The 18,012-nt window shown below is 51.1% G+C and overlaps 1 protein-coding gene across 4 annotated transcripts in view; it reads right to left on the bottom strand.

Annotated features, from left to right (window-relative positions):
- The window catches only part of LONRF3 (LON peptidase N-terminal domain and ring finger 3), a 39,793-nt gene that overhangs the window by 13,257 nt on the left and 8,524 nt on the right, over nucleotides 1-18,012 (bottom strand). For 2 of the 4 annotated variants that reach the window (XM_043571144.1, XM_043571145.1), the window contains exons 3-7: nucleotides 17,485-17,607; nucleotides 13,453-13,608; nucleotides 11,218-11,467; nucleotides 10,354-10,444; nucleotides 1,369-1,483 (exon numbers count right to left, since the gene is read on the bottom strand). In XM_043571144.1, the coding sequence (XP_043427079.1) occupies nucleotides 1,369-1,483; nucleotides 10,354-10,444; nucleotides 11,218-11,467; nucleotides 13,453-13,608; nucleotides 17,485-17,607 (735 nt within the window). The remainder of the gene's footprint in view (nucleotides 1-1,368; nucleotides 1,484-10,353; nucleotides 10,445-11,217; nucleotides 11,468-13,452; nucleotides 13,609-17,484; nucleotides 17,608-18,012) is intronic. The other 2 variants (XM_043571146.1, XM_043571147.1) reach the window with 2 other exon arrangements.

Genomic DNA, 18,012 nt, shown 5'->3' with positions numbered 1-18,012 from the left:
TTCCTTTCCCAGTATGGGCTGTGTGTGTCTATTCTGCAGTGAACGCGATTAGAATAAAATATTTCTCTCTCTTGGAAATGGTGTAAGTGCGACCCTGTGTGAACACGCAGAGAGAGACGAGAACATTTTCTGGGACCCCACAGCATCTGCTTCTAGGATGCCTTCTCAGCCACTGCCATCGCCTGGCTGCAGAAGATCCACTGCTTTGCCCCGTCCCAGTCTTTGGAGAAAAGCAATGACTCGGGAGGTAGCTAATCCATGGAGGAGGTGACTCCCCCACTGATGCTAAAACAAAAACCCAGGACAGGCACACAGTAAAATGTTGCTGGTGGTTTTCTCCAGGTGCTGAGCATACGGGTAGGTTTTTCTTCTTTCTGCTTATTTGGATGTTGTAGTGTTACCACAACACAGATGTATATTTAAGTATAAGGACCGCGGGCCTCTCCCCCACAATCAGGCCAGGAAAATCCCACCCCTTGATCGAGGCAAGGGATGGCAGGGACCCTCCCCTCCAACCCAATACACACCCCAGGGTCGTCCTGGATGATCATTTCACTCCATTCTCTTAGTTTAAACGTTCAGGTGTTGGGAAAACTCAACATGTGACTTCACTGGACCTACATTCACCTAGAGGGTGTCCTGCATCGCTGAGCTCTCCTCAGGGAAGACGAGGGTCAAGGAACATTAACACTGGCTGTAATGTGTGCCACACAAGTCCTTGGGGGAGGGAAAGCAAGGTGGGTTCCTGGGCCTTCCTGTGCTATAGGAAATTCCATTGGGTCCACCTGAAAAACGATGGTGGCAGTCCGTGTGGTTCATCTGAAAGGACTTGGAAGCCCCAGAGCTTTCCAAGTAGCTAAATATCTGCTAATAAGTACAGCAGCTGGGGGGGTGGGGGGTGGGGGTGGGGGGCGGGACAAGGACCTCGCTGAAGGTCTGCGAGGTTTTTCTGGGGACCTGGGAGTGATCTCTGCAAACCACAGAACAAACATGGATGACAAGAAGATTTCAGAGCTCGTCTAGTCCAATCCCAGAGAGGACAGAGGATTCACCCAAGATGGCAGTGCACCAGGTGCCACGAGGGATGGGCTTAGCACCAGGACCCATGTCTGCCATCGATTTAATACTTTTGTTTCCAACACAAATTAATTTCACTGTTGGCAGTTCATAAAAAGCTGGATGTCGCCTCATTTTCCTGAAGGACTTGGCAAAGAGGGGAGGGGTAGCTGTAAGACGGGAAAGATAGACAGGTGGTGTGAGAGGGTATTTTTCCCTAGCACAGTGCACTGGCTTAGGATCAAACAGGACACCATTTTAGTATCCAAGTCCAAATAATCTAACCTAATCAAGAAAGAAATAATATTTTACCTGTGAAAGACCATCTTTGCACAGCGGACACTTTGCATTGTGATCTAGGCATCTTTCAAGGCATTTTAAACAAAATGTATGACCACAAGGTGTTGTGACTGGCTCGTAGAATAATCTGAAATTTAGGAATCAAAATGGAAGAAAAATGATGCAATCAGACAGAAAAAAATAAAAGAGCTACTCAATGTTAAGGTTCTACAGTGTTATTCGGAAAATTCCGTGTGTGCAAGGGTGGGGGAGGGTCCTTTCTTTTTTACCAGAATTCCCTGCAGTTGCTGTGCTTCAGAAAAGCATTTGCTTTTTATTTCTGAGCTGGATTTGAAAATAATGCATTTATCAACATTTCTGATATAGCTAGATCATTCTGTAACATTAGTTCTAGTCAGCCTCTTCCGACTGGCATCCAGATTGTTTTTCCCTGTCAGGTCTCAGAAAAAGCGAGATTAATGCCCGGAGGGTCTAAGTAGATTACATTCTAAAATATTTAGCCAACCTGCTCGCCTGAGGATATGTAAACACAGAGACAGATGAGCACACACACAGACACACACACACTCCGTCTCACACATTCATTCATTTAAGTACCTTATGTCATATGCACAACGGAAAAAAGACTTGGCTTATTTGCTAGCCTTCATTCCATTTTTACCTAAGCAATGTTTACTGCCTGAAGGATCCCGAAATTGTGCCTGCAACAAACACGTAACTGCCTTTTGTATGAATGGATCATTTTCTTGGGGGCAGTAGAGTAATTCTGTCAGTGTGCTTACTGATGAACACATACACATAAACATACGTAGGTATGCACACATGCACTTCAATTAGATCCTATTTTAATTCCTTTACAGGAGCCGGCTAATTTCAAAGCAGCGTGGGGAATCTTTTTAAAAGCCGTTCTACCCATTCAGAGATTCACAGATTTACTTTGCTTTTGGAAAAAGAAAGGCTCACCTGCGGCAGGACCACCGGGTGGGGGCAGCTGACGACGGTGGTTCAGAAGTGGGGCTGGCGCTCACCAAGAGGACAGACAAAAGGGAAAGACAGACGCCTGACCAGCCTGTTTTGACCTCACCAGCGTTCAGTTGCGAGGAAGAGGCCGCCAGCTGCACAGCCCCCTCGTGTGGCCGGGAGGTGTACCAACAGCCTGGCCCACACGGCCAGGCTGAGCAGAATCAAAATGTCAGAGCTGAAAAGTACTGGAGAGAAAGACTGAACCCAGCAACCAGAATGAAACTGAGCTCCAGAGGGGACAAAGTGGCTCGTCTGTTGGCAGATGAAGGTCTATCCAACTTCCACTAGCAGTCGTGTGCTCTTTCTGTTAAAACCGCGACTCTCGGCCCTATTGGTGTGTGAGAATCACCTGGGGCGCTTTTTCTTTAAACGGCTTTACCGATGTCTAATTGACGTGCAATAAACGGCACGTACTTACGGTGTACAATCTGCTAAGTTTTCACAGACGTACACACCTATGAAACTATCTCCGCAACCAAGGTCACGAACACACCCATCGCCCCCAAACATCTCCTCGTGTGCCTTTGTAAACCCTACCTCCTGCTCCTCCCCGTGCGCCCCACCATCACCTGCAGACCTTTGAAAAACTACAGGTGCCAGGACCACGCCTGCAGAGGTTCGGGTCAGTTGGTCCAGGGCAAAGGCCAGGCATCAGGATTATTATTATCTTTTTTTCTTTTAAAGCTCCTTGGTGGTTTGAATGTGCAGCCAGGATTGCGAGTCACTGTATTTCACAATCCTACTAATCTCCGCATGGGCAAATCCTCTGTACAGGTCTCCAAACCTAATTACCAAATCTGCCGAGGAAAAGACTAGCAGCTGCTGGCACATTCCCCTCTTTCTTGATTTAAAAAAAAAAGAAAAAATTCTAGTGGAATTTGAGGGGAAAGCATCTTGTGGGAAAGGAAAGAGTTTCTTAAGAGCAATCAATTTCGATTTAACAAGCTCTCCACCAAACAGATTCTCACTTGTCCACTCGGCACAAGTGCTCCGGGTGCCTACTGCGTGCTGACGCGGAGCTAGGCGCCGGCACGTGACAGGGACAGGGGGCACCGGACTTGTGGGAGGTGAGAGGACAGACGTCGAACAGGACGTCGGAAAGGCGAGGTTTCGCAAGTACACGCCCGTACGAATGAAACTTGCCAAAACGTTGAAATTAAGCCAATGAAGGTTTGGAGTAGGAGGGAGGCTTTTCATATATTCACTTTTCCTCCTTTTTGAATGTTTCAATCCTGTTTTAAGACGCAGTTAATTTGCTTAGCGTAATTAATAGACGCCAGTTATTAAGTCGGCCAAAAGCTGAAATTAATTTTCAAAAGCACTCTTTATGATGGAGGTCCTAACCAGCGTACTAAGGCGAGAAGAAACATAGAGAAGTACGAGGACTAGGATGGAAAAAACCAAGTCTGTGCGATGGTGGACTGGGAAAATCTAAAGGAATCTGCAGGATGAGTCTTAGAATCCGTAAGAAGTGCTAGTATGGGCAAGGATGTTAGTTACATATACACACGCCCGCAACTGTGTTCCATACGGCAGCGAAGCGACACGAGAAAGCACGCTTTTAAACACGGTAACATTGACAACTGCTTTCGACAATCGAGCACCCGGGAATAAACCCAACAAAAGCTGTACCAGCCCTCTGTAGGAGAAAAACTATGAACGCCTCACTGCAAGGAAGCAGAGAAGACCTAGTCAAGTCCCGATGGAAATCCCGGCGGCTTATTTCACGCGTTTGTTTTTGCAGGACTTGACAAGTTGATTTCTAAACTGTGTGAGGCAAGGCAAAGGGTCAAGAGGTGCCAGGACGCCTCTACGAGCAGCAGTGTGGGAGGACTTGCTCCACCAGACGTGAGACCTTATTATAAAGCAGCCGTGATGGAAACGGTGTAGGGCTAGCACAAGGACACACAGATCCGGGGATAGAATAGAAAGCCCAGGAATAGACCCAGATCCAGATGCTTCATTTATGACAACTGTGGCACTTCAAAGCAGAGCGCGGGATTTTCAATACATGAATAGCATCCTCAATAAATGCTATTTGGGGTAGTGGGCTGTCCCTATGGGGAAATGGAAGTTGGACTGTCTGCCACACCGCGCACAAAAAATCACTTCCGTGTGGGCTGGAAAGAGGAACGTGAGACAGTAAAGCTTTTAGAAGATACAACAGAATGCGTTTACGACCTCCGGGTAAAAGAAAAAAAGATTTCTTAGGCAAGGTAGGCACCAAAAAAAAAAAAACAAAAAAAACCCCACTAACTATAAATGAAAGGATTGATCATTTTCATGAAAACCAAGAACTTGTAAGTTCATCCGAAGATGCCACTGAGAGAGCAGAGAGGCAAGCCGCAAGTGGCAGAAGGGATTTCCAGCACACGTGACTAACAGAGGCCTGGTATCTAGAACATACGTAGAGCTCCTATAAGTCCGTAAGAGAAAGAGAGAGAACCCGCTCAAAAATGGGCAAAGATTTAAATGCACGCGCATACATAAAAACTGCTCATGGCAATGCTACCCGCAGTAACCCCAAACTAGAGACAGCCCAAATATCCCTCTACCATAGAACTGGTAAAGAAACTGTGCGGTAGGTTCATACAAGGGGATGCTATACACTAATGAAAACAAACAAACTTCACCGACGACGCGCAGCGACATGAATAAATAAACCTTAATACTGCGGTAAAGAAGCCAGAACAAAAAGAAACAGGACAATTCGATTTATGTAAAGTTTTTTAGAAATAGGTAAAGCTAAATTACCCCACTTAGAGACGCATACATGGGTGGTGAAACTATTTTTTAAACAGAGGAGACAAGGGGGAACCTAGGTGGCTCAGTCGGTTAAGCGTCCAACTCTTGATTTCAGCTCAGGTCACGACGTCACGGTTGGCGAGTTTGAGCCCCATGCCGGGCTCTGCGCTGACAGTGCGGAGCCTACTTGGGATTCTCTCTCTCTCTCTCAAAATAAATAAATCAACTTAAAAAGCTAAAAAGAAGAGACAAAAGTCAAGGTAGCGGTTTCGGTGGGCGGGGGGCAAGGAGTCGTGATTTGGAAGTGGCACACAGAAGGCTTCTGGGGTCCTGGCCGTGTTTTAGTTCTTGAACTGAGAAAGGCTGACTGAGTATCCTCTTTACAATATTTTGTTAAGAGAATACGTTTTTTAATTTTTATGTACTTGTCCAAAGTGTTTATTTCACATTTTACCATGTCTCTCAAAAGTGTGATTGGCAATAGGGCACCTGGGTGGCTCAGTCGGTTAAGCGTCCGACTTCGGCTCAGGTCACGATCTCGCGGTCCGTGAGTTCGAGCCCCGCGTCGGGCTCTGTGCTGACCGCTCAGAGCCTGGAGCCTGTTTCCGATTCTGCGTCTCCTTCTCTCTCTGACCTTCCCCCGTTCATGCTCTGTCTCTCTCTGTCTCAAAAATAAATAAACGTTAAAAAAAAAATTGGCAGGCTGATTTGGAAACCACTGCTGTGATCTACTAGAACGGCCAAACGAGAAAGTCTCATAATCTGCAGTAATCTGAATGCTGTGAATCCGAATACTTGTTGTACATTAGTCGATGACGTTAATGGTGGCAACGACTGAGGAGTCTGTACCTGCAAAACTGTTTTTCCCAAGAATTTCAAAATTGGGCCTTTTGTCAAACAACGATATCGCTGGCTAGTTAACTGCAGTAAATCCTGACACTTCACGAGCAGATGGGTGAAACAGACACCGAAGGAAACGGCAACTCTTAGCAAGAACTGCGCACAAAACGCCCTGATCGAGTGGTCACAGACAAGAATGCTGCCACAGATGTGGTATAATGATTGCCTTGAAATAACTCAAAGTTCAGATGCTTCGAATGTATCACCTTTCAGGACGCAATTCGCTTCTAGCTTCAGAGCTGCTCCGCTCCTCTAGAAAGGCCGACTGAGTAACGTGGCAAGGAACAGGTGGAGTAGATTTCACTTGCTATTCTGGGTGCCTCTAAAACTGTTTTTCATATAAATTAACCTTGTACATTGATAGGCGGTAACGAGGATTAGTTCCGCTTTACTATTGCGGAAATTAAGACTCGGGTTGGATGACTTGCCCAAGGTCACACAGCTAGCTAGGAAGCGGCAGGGCTTGGGAAGTAGAGTCACATCGGATTCCCTCTGCACTCCGTGACACGGCTGTGAGCATGTGCACATCTGGAACAGACATCATCTATCTGTGTGTACCTGCACGTACTGACAACATAGCTTTCTCTGTCCCTCTCTGTCTCTCTCCCTTCCCTCTCGCCCCACTCCAGAGAGAGAGAGAGAACTCCATGGAGAGAGAGCTCGAAATAGGAATATACTCGAATTCCTCTCCCTTTTATTTACCGCTTTAGGTAATGATTTCAGAAAACACGTCAGGGAGGCATTTATAAATCAGAGTAGAGCCGGATTTTCTCACAAGAAAGCATTTCACATTGTCACAGCGGTGGAGTAAACAATAGTAATAATAAATGCTTTCAGTTAGATGTCAGCCCGGATAAAATGCTTGGCTTGTCTGGAAATAGCTATCTTTGCCCACCAGTTACATCCTTGTATTGTGTTCTTTTGGTGCTATCAAATGAGAGTGAAGAAGGAATAAGAAGGAGGGGGTGGAGAGAGGGAAAGAGAGAGAGAGAGAGAGCGAGAGAGGGAGGGAGGGAGGGCAGGAAGGAGAGAGACGGTGAGGGGGTGGGGGGAAGGGAACCGGCCGCTTAACGCCCAGCTATTCGAGTGGCTAAAACAAGGTTAAATACAAAGTTTTCATTGCGATTGACAAAGAGGTCACTGGGCCATTAGGTAACTGGTTCAAAAATCACACATGCCTGCTCCACATCTCAAAATAGCCTTGTCACCCCAAAGGCGCTGTTCCACGCCAGCCCCAGAGGTGCCCCCCCACCCACCCCAGCGGCGAGAGGCTCCCACCTCCGTAGATCTCAAGGGAGGGGTTTCGGTCACTAAAGACTGAGGAGCAGAGTTCCGAGGCGTGGGAATTAGGAAGCAGCCTCCCTCGACGGAGCTCTCCCAATCCAGCCAGCGGGACTCGGCGATTATCAAGTGTCTCATTAACGCACGCTCCAGTTACCGTTCCGTTCGTCTTTTCCGCCCCTTTCCCCGCGAGACACGGAAGCCGCTCCCGAGTGTCTCTCCAGAGCCAGGCCGGCTTCACGCTCCAACTTGTCTTCTACCGATGCGGTGCCGCGGGACTGGATTTCGTTCTAGAAACTTGCGCAGGAGGTGCAAATGTCTAGTTTCGTGACCCAGCAGATGGTCTGAAGATATCTCAACCCTTAGCCACCCTCTCCCCCTGCCAAAGACAAGTGAGGGTCGTGATAGAAGCCGGTACGGATCCCAATGACAATAAAAAGGAAAAAAAAACCACTAGCGGGTTGGAAGCAGGAAGTCTGTCAGGGCTGTGTTCAGACCAAGGCATGTCTGTGAAACGGCCTTGTCAACATCTGATTTCCGCCTTGCAGACGAACCCTGCTGGAGGGGGAACTACGTGCTTGTGACCAAGGGCTAGGGCCTTCAGAGCCTCGAGGTCACAAACGCTCTCCGGACTTGGCAGGTTTCTCGGCACCCTAAAGCGGCTGGAGTCCCCCTATAACTTCCTAGGCCTATCCGACAGTTGCCCCCAGACAAAGATGGGCTTTTGTTCTGAAGCCTCACTCAGAGCAGAGGGGCAGGATAAGGGAAGTGAAGGCTTTTAAACTCAGGGCGAGCAAACCGGAAGGGGGGTCTCATCCTCCTGGTGTTTATTTCTCGGAGCAAATTTCTAACCCTTCTCCGAAGCTCCCTGTTGAGATCGGGGACAAACAACACGGAAGGGAGAGAGCGGAGGAACCAGAACAAAAGAACTCCAACCTCGGGGTTGTGAGTCCTCAGCGAAAACACAAACAGGATGAGTCTGTGTGTTTGGTTTTGTTGGCTTCGCTGGATGTCGGGAGGAGCGTGAAGAGGAGGGTGAGTCCGGCAAGGACTCGGGCTCTCTGAGCAAGCTGAACCAAGTCTGTCGAAGTCTGACACCTGGAAGACCGCGGCTCACATCGCAGGCTTAGAGCCTCGATGGCAAAGGCCCATTTCTCTGCTTGGCCAGGACCCGCCTACTGCTTTGTTGCGAGGGGGAGAGGGAGATGGCAAAAGGGAACTGGTTACATAACCCACCTCACTCTCGCCCCCTCCACCCAAACCTCCCGTATTACATCCAGAAGGCTCTCCTTGGGTGCTGCTGCGTTCCATCTGCCGAACTGGTCATTTTCAGGTCTGCCTGATCCCAGGAGCAAGTCTGACAACTCAATTTTTTCGAAATGTTTATTTATTTTTGAGAGAGAGAGAGAGACGCAGAGAGTGAGTGGGGGAGGGGCAGAGAGAGACGAAGAGAGAGAGTCTGAAGCAGGCTCCGGGCTCCGAGCTGTCAGCACAGAGCCTGACGCGGGGCTCGAACTCACGAACGGTGAGATCAGACCTGAGCCGGAGTTAGACGCTTAACCGGCTGAGCCGCCCAGGCGCCCCGCAATTTTTCTTTTTAAGAGAGAAAAAGTACATGTCCAGGCAATGGCGGCCTTACTCCTTTGTATGCAAACAAGAAAAGTCCTTCTGAATACAAATGCACGTGATTGATATGGAAGGCATCGTGCTCGCAAAGGGCAAGAAAACATCTCAGGATCCTTGGTTGGCTGGATCCCAGTGTGTGGTAGACCACGAGATTTTTCTTGACATCTCTTGGGTCAACCATCTTAACAACTTTTGTGCAAATGTCTCAGTCTTCTTTTAATGCTATGTTGAAAAAAAAAAACAACCCACATTTGAGAATCTACTGAATTCTGTGGACCTTGCTCTGGAAACACACACCCACCCACCCACACACACACACACACACACACACACACATTTTTACATACAACTTGAGGCAATTCATAGATCTATGTAGAATCCACACATAGAACTTCCTCAGGGGTCCGGGGGCCTAAAGTTGAAGAATCTCTGGCCTAGGAAAAAAAGTTCCCATTTATGGAGTATTTACTCTACGTCAAGCACTATTCTAATAAGAGAACTGAGAGTCTCTCAATCAGGACAACCTCACAGGGTAGGTAATACTCTTCCCTATTTACTGACGAGACAACAGTGGCAGAGAAGATCACTTGCTCCAGGCCCAACAGCCAGTAAACGGCAGAGCCAGGGCTCAGGCCCACCCTGTCTGGCTTTGGAGCTCATCCTCTTAGCCACAAAGTCACAGCTGTGAAATGAAACAGATGGATGTCATTTTTTGCACGCAGACCATGCTTCTACCGGCTTCCTTTTTTTTTTTTTTTTTTTTGAGGGGAGGGGTGGGCAGGTGTGTGCATAATCTGCCTCCCCACTGGGTAGAGAAGAGATGCCAGGCCGAGTAGTACGTGCCTAGTACTAACACTGTTCGAAACAAAAACCAGTTGGGCCCTCTACTTGACTGCCAAAGAACAGGCCCATGGCATCGACATTAGCCCCTGAGCTTTGAGATCTTGATCGAGCAGTTGGCGATCCGTTCCACGGTCAGGAACTCAACTCCCTACGAGGTGCCAGGAAAGTAATGCAGATATGAGACACGGGCTGGTACTGTCAGGTGGTGGGGGGAGAGGGGAGCCATGGCCCAACTGGAGAGCGTGTGTCCTGTCCCGGAGCATTCACATTTAACAACAACCAAACAACTCCCGTGAAGGCCACACTAAAGACAATCAGCCTGTGGCCATCAGTTTGCGACTCTGAGTGGACCGTGTCCTCCCCACTGTCTAGGTATTTCCCAGTCAGGAGTGCAGGGAATGTAATCTGTAAGCAAGGGACACAAGCTAGCCCGTGTGACAACCAACAGCAAGATTTTCATTTTGTTAGAACCATGCTTTTCCGTGCTAACCAACCAAACGGTAGGTCACTGGCCGAAAGGTCCAGAATCCCCCCAGAAAAAGCAGCTTCAGGCAGTAAGCGATAGTACCCTTCACATACCTCATACACAGGGAGCATTCAAGGTCAGATGCATCAAAGGACGGGAGTGGAGCACTGACCGCAGCTCTGGCCCCCTGGTCGGCGGGAGGATCTGTGATTTAGAAAGCAGTATGTCAGAGGCAGACCAAGCTGGCTTGCACAGTCAGCACTTCTGAGGCAGAACCACCCCACTAGATTTTCAGCTTTCCACCCTCAGCGCCTCCCGGAGGGTTGATTCGGTGGCCACCCGAGCCACTGGGAGTGGGGTCCCCTGAGGGAGGCCCTGGTAGGTTTCCAGCAGGCCCACGGGAAGAGAGATGCGAACCAGGGAACGTCCGGGAGCCCTGGGGACTTCACTCCAATGCAACAGGCACCTCACTCTCCAGAGGCAGCGGTTCCCTGGGCCGAGCGAGGCCTTCAAAGCCGACACCGAACCTCGGCACCGCCAGCCTCTCTCGGAAAGACGCCGGGCTGTGGCTGCTGCTTCTCAACTGCCTACCTGCGGGCGCCCAGCTGGGAAGGATGAGCGTGAAGCCTGATCACGCCTCCCTGCCCCTACATTCCTGGAACGGAGAGGAGGGTAGGGACAGGTTGGCCTGGAAGGCGACACCATCAAGGGTACGAGGCGTCACTACTCGATGCGGGGCTTGACCTCAGGCCTCGGCTTTCCGTTATTAGCGAGCCCCGGCAGTATGCTAGCAAACCGTGCGCTCTCACAGAAGCTTCACCGTGACCTGAGGCGGCACAGCTAAGTGCCAGAGCCGGGCCGCACACCCAGAGCCCAGGGAGCCCGCGGAGCCCTTGGATGGAGGCTAAGGAACCCGCATATGCCGGTGAGCCCAGGCACCTCCTTCAAGCCCCTTGGTCCCTGGGTAGAGTCAGTACCTGGCTTTCTGGCTTTAGTAGGCACCTCTGGGTCTTGGGGTCCAAATTGACAACGTTTCCTTTTCTTTTCTTGGCATTTGCCAGCCTTGGCAGAGGCAGCATCCCCCTTCTCCTCCTGGTCTCCTGCCTGGCCTTTCCCGTTGCCTTCTTGCCCCTCCCCCTCTACTTTAACTGGGTTCTCCAGGCTGCTGCGGTCTCCCGCGGCCGCTGCTTCCTCCTGACTAGAGCAGTGCGGGAGCTCCCGGCTTTCCTGGACGAAGAAAGAGCCAAATGTCAGCACCAACTCGGGCCCAGGATCCTCCTCTGACATCGCTACCCACCGGGGGCAGAGAGAAAACTGCACAGCCCTGATCATTTGGTGGACACCCGGCTTAAGGAGCAAAGGCATGCCTGGCCTGGGTGAAGTTGACGACCTTCCCTGGGCGAGGACAGAAGGGTATGTAGGGGACAGACTCCTTGGGCTGCGATAAAGGGGACAGATGCAGAGTGTGGCACCACCGGGCCCTCTCCTGGCCAAATCTTTCCCGTTACCACGCGAGGGAAACAAAGACAGGCGGTGAGGGCAGGTCCTGTCACTGCCCTTCCAGGCCATCTGCGAGCCCCACACCCAGCTCCAAAAGGACTTTCGCTAAGGCTCTGGCATAGGCCTGCAGGGTTACCACAGGTACCAGAGCCCCGTGTTATACGGGTCAAAAGAATCAGGGACAAACCACTCTTTCGACTGGCTTTTGGGCGAAAAGTGAAAAAGAGACAACTCATTCGGCAAAACGACCAATGATGTCTCTAGCCTTTTAAAGAATTTCCGTCCAGGAGGGGGTATTTGAAAATGGATCTAGAAATAAATCCAAACACCAGGGGGTGTTTGTGCAGATTCACCCGGAGAACCCTGAACCCTACTCTAAATCCACAGTCCAGGAGTCCAAATGCTCATGTGGGTTTTTTCCCCCTCCAGCCCCCGAGCCACCCCCCCCCCCGAAATCGGTAGATAGATGGGGAAATGGGGGGCGTCTGGTAGGGAGAGGTCAGTGAGCTTGATATGGGTTTTCTCAGTCTCTAACCTGGGGGGGTTCAGGGGTCCGAGCCCCAGGCATCCACATGGGAAGACACTGCTTTGCAAAGCAAAGCTTGTGTGGAAGCCGGATCCCCACTCCCAGCTGGCTCACCCTGGAAAAGCCAGGGGTGTGATTTTCCTTCCTTTCTGTTCCAGCTGCAATGGGAAGCCACTCCAGACACTCCAGCTCCCGATTAGTGTTCTCAATCATGTAACAGAGATCTCAAACGTGACTGAAATGCACTCGGGGTTCTCTGCTTCCAGGAGGTACTCAGTCCTGCTCCTCCTCTTTTTTCTTAAAGTCAGGCCCACCTGCATTTCGTTCCTTCTCCAGGGTGGGGACAGAAGCAGGGAAAATGGAAGGCCCCTGCCTGCCATGGAGATCACAGGGCTTCCATACAGGGGAAGAACACACCGCCTGGATGGAGGGGAGACTGTTGCCTCAAGGTGCCTCGGTGCTCAGTGCTAAACTTTGCCTTCAAGTCTGGACCCCTGAGCCCCGGCTTCCGCCCACTTGCCCTCTGCTGGGAAAGCGAGGGCCTGGAGCCCATCTCTCTCTCGTTCTGTTCCCTCGTTTTCAAAGACAGGCGCAAATACCCATCTTTCTCCCAGGGACTTAACGCTTCCCAAATTGCTTCCCTCTTCCTGGCTACAAATACATACTGGAAGTCTACACATGTGTAAGACACTGCGAGGGAATATAGAACTACCTCCGCTTGGGGATCAAATGGAGTTGTCTTTGCACAAGGAACTCAGCTGGTGCTCAAAGACCAGCAGCTTGAACAAACAACAAAAAAAAAAAGCAGGAAAGGAGGGGTTGTCAGGCCTCTTTCCAGGCTCCGCCCCCAAGCTGATAAAGCCACCCGGATTGAATGAATGGTTCCAGGGGAAGCGGGCCGATTCCTTTCTACTTCGGTCAAATCTCTCCCTCCGCTGGATCTGACCAAAAACTGAAAAACGACTGTAATAAGGTTAAAAAACAAAAAACAAAAAAGAACCCGGGGACCGTGCCCGAAATCCAGTTTTATCTGCAAGAAATATAACCTCCTAGCAAAGAACATGGCCACCAGCGACTCCTTTTCTTCTTTCTCAGGAACCGAAGGAGAGGCAGGGCTCACTCCCATGTCTGCCCACACAACAGCCAAACGAAGCATCACGAGCGAGCTGGGCGAGTTGAGTTTTACCTGTGGCAACTTTGGTAGATTATGACTGGTGCCTTCAGTAGCCATTGACTCTACGTGTTCCTTTAATCTAGGGTGAGGTGCCAACAACTTCAGGATATCGGGAAAATGTTCCTGAGACTCCCCCGGGACTGATGGTGAAAAGAAACTAAGGAGAAGCTGTGACATAAAACAGAAGACTTCACTACTTAAGTTTTCTACAGGTGCTCGGGTGAGAGGGGCAGGGGTGGGAGGGGCAGGGGGCACAGCTTGTGGGGGGACACTCCGGGGAAGCAGCATGGGACCGGAGACCCCAACACGCCCGGGCAAGGGGCCTCCCTTCGGCGTGCATCAGAACCAGGGAGCGTAAGAACTCTCCAGGCTCCGAGTTCCCACACCTGGCTGCCCCAGGTCTCAAGTGCAGCCCAGGCATCTGGACTTCACCACGGCTGCCTTTGTCACCCCGGCCAGTTAAGAACCGTCACTCCCATGCTAGCGTTCCATAGAAATATCTACGGTGGGAATTCAAAACCTATCTAGGAGGAAAGAGACAGAGAGGTGAAGGCAGGCGAGAAACATCACTGGGCCTGCAGTCAGCTCCGTAGCACCACCATGGGCAGAAGTCTACAAACGTCCTCCAGGCTCCTGGATAGGTCTTTCCCCTGCCGGCCCGTTTCGCGCCCTCCTCCCCGGACCGTCCTCCTTGGATTTCCAATCCCTTCCACGGCAAAGTGGTGGGAAAAGCAGAACCCAGCCTCTCCTCCCCCATTCCGGCCTCCGCTGTGGGGAGACTGTCAGGTAACTTCAAACACTGGAGGCAGGCAGGCCTTGCCTTGCAGATGGATACGGTGCGGGGCGGGGGGACGTGGCAGGTACAAGACCCAGAACCCCCAGAAGGGACTGGGAGGCAAGGATGTGTGTTCTCGTGCGGACTGCCCGCATTCTTGCTTCCATCCTCCCCTGCGCCAGCACGGGTTACGGGCGGACACGTGTCTCTACCGTACGTAACACGGAACACAAGAAAGCGGGTCGCCTGGCTTCCAAAACACGTTGAAGTGCCTGCCACTGGGCAGCCGCTGTACTGCTCGGAGACCCACTTAAGGGCTGCTCCGTGCCCTTGCTCAGGAGAACAGGGTGTTTACCGATCAAGGGAGTCGGACCGAAATTCTGAGCAAACCCTGTCCAGGTTGATCTGTTCCCTTGCTGGCCCCCAGCAGGGCCTTCACCATGTCCCTTCGGATGTCAGCACTCTCCACACAGCCGAACCCTGCTCGGCCTCTGAGGCTGGCTCCAGTGCCACCACTCCAGCCTCCGGGACCTCACTTGTCCTTTCGTGCTCTCCGCTGCACCACGATCGAGCACCTGGTACTGGCTACACAGTCTCGCGTCAGCCTCAGATTGTGCCGCGCACCTACGTCTTTCTGACCAGATGGCCAGCTTTTGGAGGCACGTCACAGATGTCCAATACGTACTCATCACACCGGATGGAATGGAATTAAGACACTTATCCATCCCAGGGCCCAGGGAGAGGCCGAGGGTTCCAGCTGCTTGTGGGGAAACCCACTTCCCAGGTCTCAGTTGGTAAAGGAGGGAGGCGGGGACGTACTCACAGTGCCCAGGGCCAAAAACGCCAGCTTTCAGAGGCCCCTCCTCCCCAGGAGCCAAAGCTGGCCTTCAGAAGCCCTCCCGAGTGGCCCAACAGGACCAACCCGCTTCTGAAGCAGTTTCCCCGGAATCCTCCCCCAAAGAGCACGATACTTGCTTGTCGTGCTGAGCATCAGGTGACGTATGCAACTGTTGAATCACTATATCGTACACCTGAAACTAACATAACACTATGTGTTAACTAACTGGAATTAAAACAAAAACTTAAAAAAAAAATATAAAAGAGCAATGGTGCTCTCCGGTGGCAGCCACACAGCATCCGAAGGTACGAGGATTAGAGGGCAGGGCATGGAGGGGGGAGGGGGGCAAGGAGGCAGAGGAGAGAAATCGGTGGAAACAAGGGAGAAACAGCGACTGCACTTCGCTTCTTACCTTTACTACCTAAGATCTCATTCTAGACCTTCCCAGCGGCTTTGGAAAACAAAAGTGGGGGTCAACGCTCAGGGAGAATGATCATTCCACGTGAATGAAGGTCAATTCCACCTCAGGGTCAGCCTTGGAAAGGCCCAAATGGGTCAAGAAGGGGCAAAGAGCATGTGCAGTAAAAGCAAACACTAAAAAGAAACCTAGGCCTGTGAGTGTCTAAGGTCGCTAATTACTGCCAAGTGAACCTGGACCGTCTTCGTCAAACCTGTAGCCCCGAAACTGGAACAATCCAGTAAATCAGAACTGCTGAGGGCCCTCAGTGTTCGTACACGGCTGCCGTGCCCTCATCACAGCCCGTGGAAATCCGCCTCTAAGTTCTCGCCCCAGCTTCAGAACTCCGGGACACTCATCACGGGCCTAGGCTCCCTTGTAGGACACATGCAGGATCGCGAGGTCCTTAAGGACCGAGGCTGTGGCTTCTGCGTCTTTGGGTCTCCAGAGAGGTGCTGTGCCAGAGCGAGATTCTTCTAACCAACCTTTGTCGATCCCCCCGCCCCCAGAACGGGACAGCCCTGTTGCTCCTCTCCCCTCCACCCCACCAGTGAGCGCCGAGAGGCCTGGCATGTCTTCCTGGGACAGAAGAACGGTGGGCCGCCAGGAAGGCAGACTCTGGAAGCAGACGGAGCTGGGTGTGCCTGCCCTTTCTCCAATCACGAGCTGCGTGGCCTCGGGAAAAAGACTCCCGGCCTTGGCTTCCTCACCTGTCCCATCTGTGACTTGGGATTAAATAACATCACCTACCCTCAAAGGGATGCTGTGGAGATGAAATCATATCTCCCACAGAAAGCCCCAGCACAGGGCCTGGTGCACTGGGAATTGCTCGATAAACATTAGCTGTTATTGTTATTAGTCACGCCATGGACTGCACTTAAGATTCGGGGAAGGGTCCACAGCTTGGAGCACATTCTCTGCCACCAGGCCCTGCTCAAGAACACCCTGCCCACTTTCCCAAACCAGGCCATGGCAACTTTCCAGGAAGAAATCTGTGTGGGGCAGAACCTCCAGAGCTCGGCTCCCCTAGTTCACTGATTTTGCTAAAGATTCCTTTCCCGAGCCTTCAGAAGCCAGTCCCGTCCCTTGCTCCCTTTCTTCGTCCACGGCTCTGCCAAACCTCACCGGGGCGGGGGCACTGGAGACAGGTGGTGAACAGGGGGAGGGGCACAAGGAGGGCAGAGGCGACCACTGTCTGTCAGCATCCAACTTCTAGGCCAGTTGGCCACACAGGCTGAAAGCACACTGCAGAACAGTAAGCACTGACGTCCATGAACTGAGGACCCTTGAGCCCTTCACCAGCGCAAACATCTCATGAATTAAACACACACACACACACACACACACACACACACACACACACCAGCCACATTCTCCTGGCACTCAAGCGTCGGAATGGCTGCTTGCATTATACCGTAATGGTCCCTGACTTACATCTGTGAGACAGTGTGTGTGTTCTATTTCTAGCAAAGGCTGAAGGCTAGAGTTCTGCATATAGCAGGGGAGATGGTGACCAACATTCCTGGTGAGGAGCTGGCTGTCCTGTGTGTCCGGTGAGGCCGTGACTCAGCCAAAGCAAAGTTCTACAACCGCAGGCAGCCCCACACCCCTGACCTCTGGTCAACGGCCAGAATCTCCAGAATCTTCCATCCCCCTGTTAACTTATCTGGCTTGATTTGGTTTGGTGTGGTTTTCCCACTCACAGCTCAGACCCTGAGTTTAAGAAGCAAGAACATGCCTCAGAGCCTCCTACAAAAATGCAGGAACTGCTCAAACTGATTGCACACGCCAAGAGGACGGTGTGTTTCTGAGCAATCAATTGGCACTTGTGTCTCCTTCCTGCCCCCTTAACCAAGGGAGCCACCCACTCAGGGCCCTAAATGCCAGGGAGGGTAGTTCCCTCAGTCCCTCCCTGGACAAGACAGACAAGTGGGAGCCCGCTGGGCAGCTGGATCTGATACCATCTCAACTCACCCTTTGGGCTTCAGATCTTGCTCTTTTGTTCTTTCCATCGAGGGACACACAATATAGAAACTCCCTTAGTGCTTCCTCCACCTTGCCTAAGGTGGCCAAGGCCTGTGCTTTTCTGAAGTGTGCCTGGAAGAAAACATCGGCATTCAATCCTGTTCTTATTTATCTATCGACTTCTTGACACTGGCTAAATGTTTCGTGAGTATTTGCTACTGTGTGAAGGGGCTTAGAAGGACTATCTCTCGTCAGCGCTCCTGGGTGGCTCAGTCGGTTAAGCATCTGACTTCGGCTCAGGTCCTGATCTCATGGTTCCTGAGTTGGAGCCCCACATCGGGCAGAGCCTGCTTCGGATCCTCTGTCCCCCTCTCTCTCTGCCTCTCTCCTGCTTATTCTCTCTCTCTCAAAATAAGTAAATAAAAACTTAAAAAAAAAAAAAAGAACTGTCTTATCTACAGTCCTATACATGTGGACAAATGGTCTGAAGCCCATTTTACAGAAAATAAAACTGAGACCCAGAAAAGTGACGTGCCC

Source organism: Prionailurus bengalensis, chromosome X, assembly GCF_016509475.1.
Source record: "Prionailurus bengalensis isolate Pbe53 chromosome X, Fcat_Pben_1.1_paternal_pri, whole genome shotgun sequence".
Classification (NCBI taxonomy): domain Eukaryota; kingdom Metazoa; phylum Chordata; class Mammalia; order Carnivora; family Felidae; genus Prionailurus; species Prionailurus bengalensis.
The sequence above is the reverse complement of the archived record's forward strand: the minus strand, read 5'-3'. Positions and strand labels throughout refer to the sequence as shown.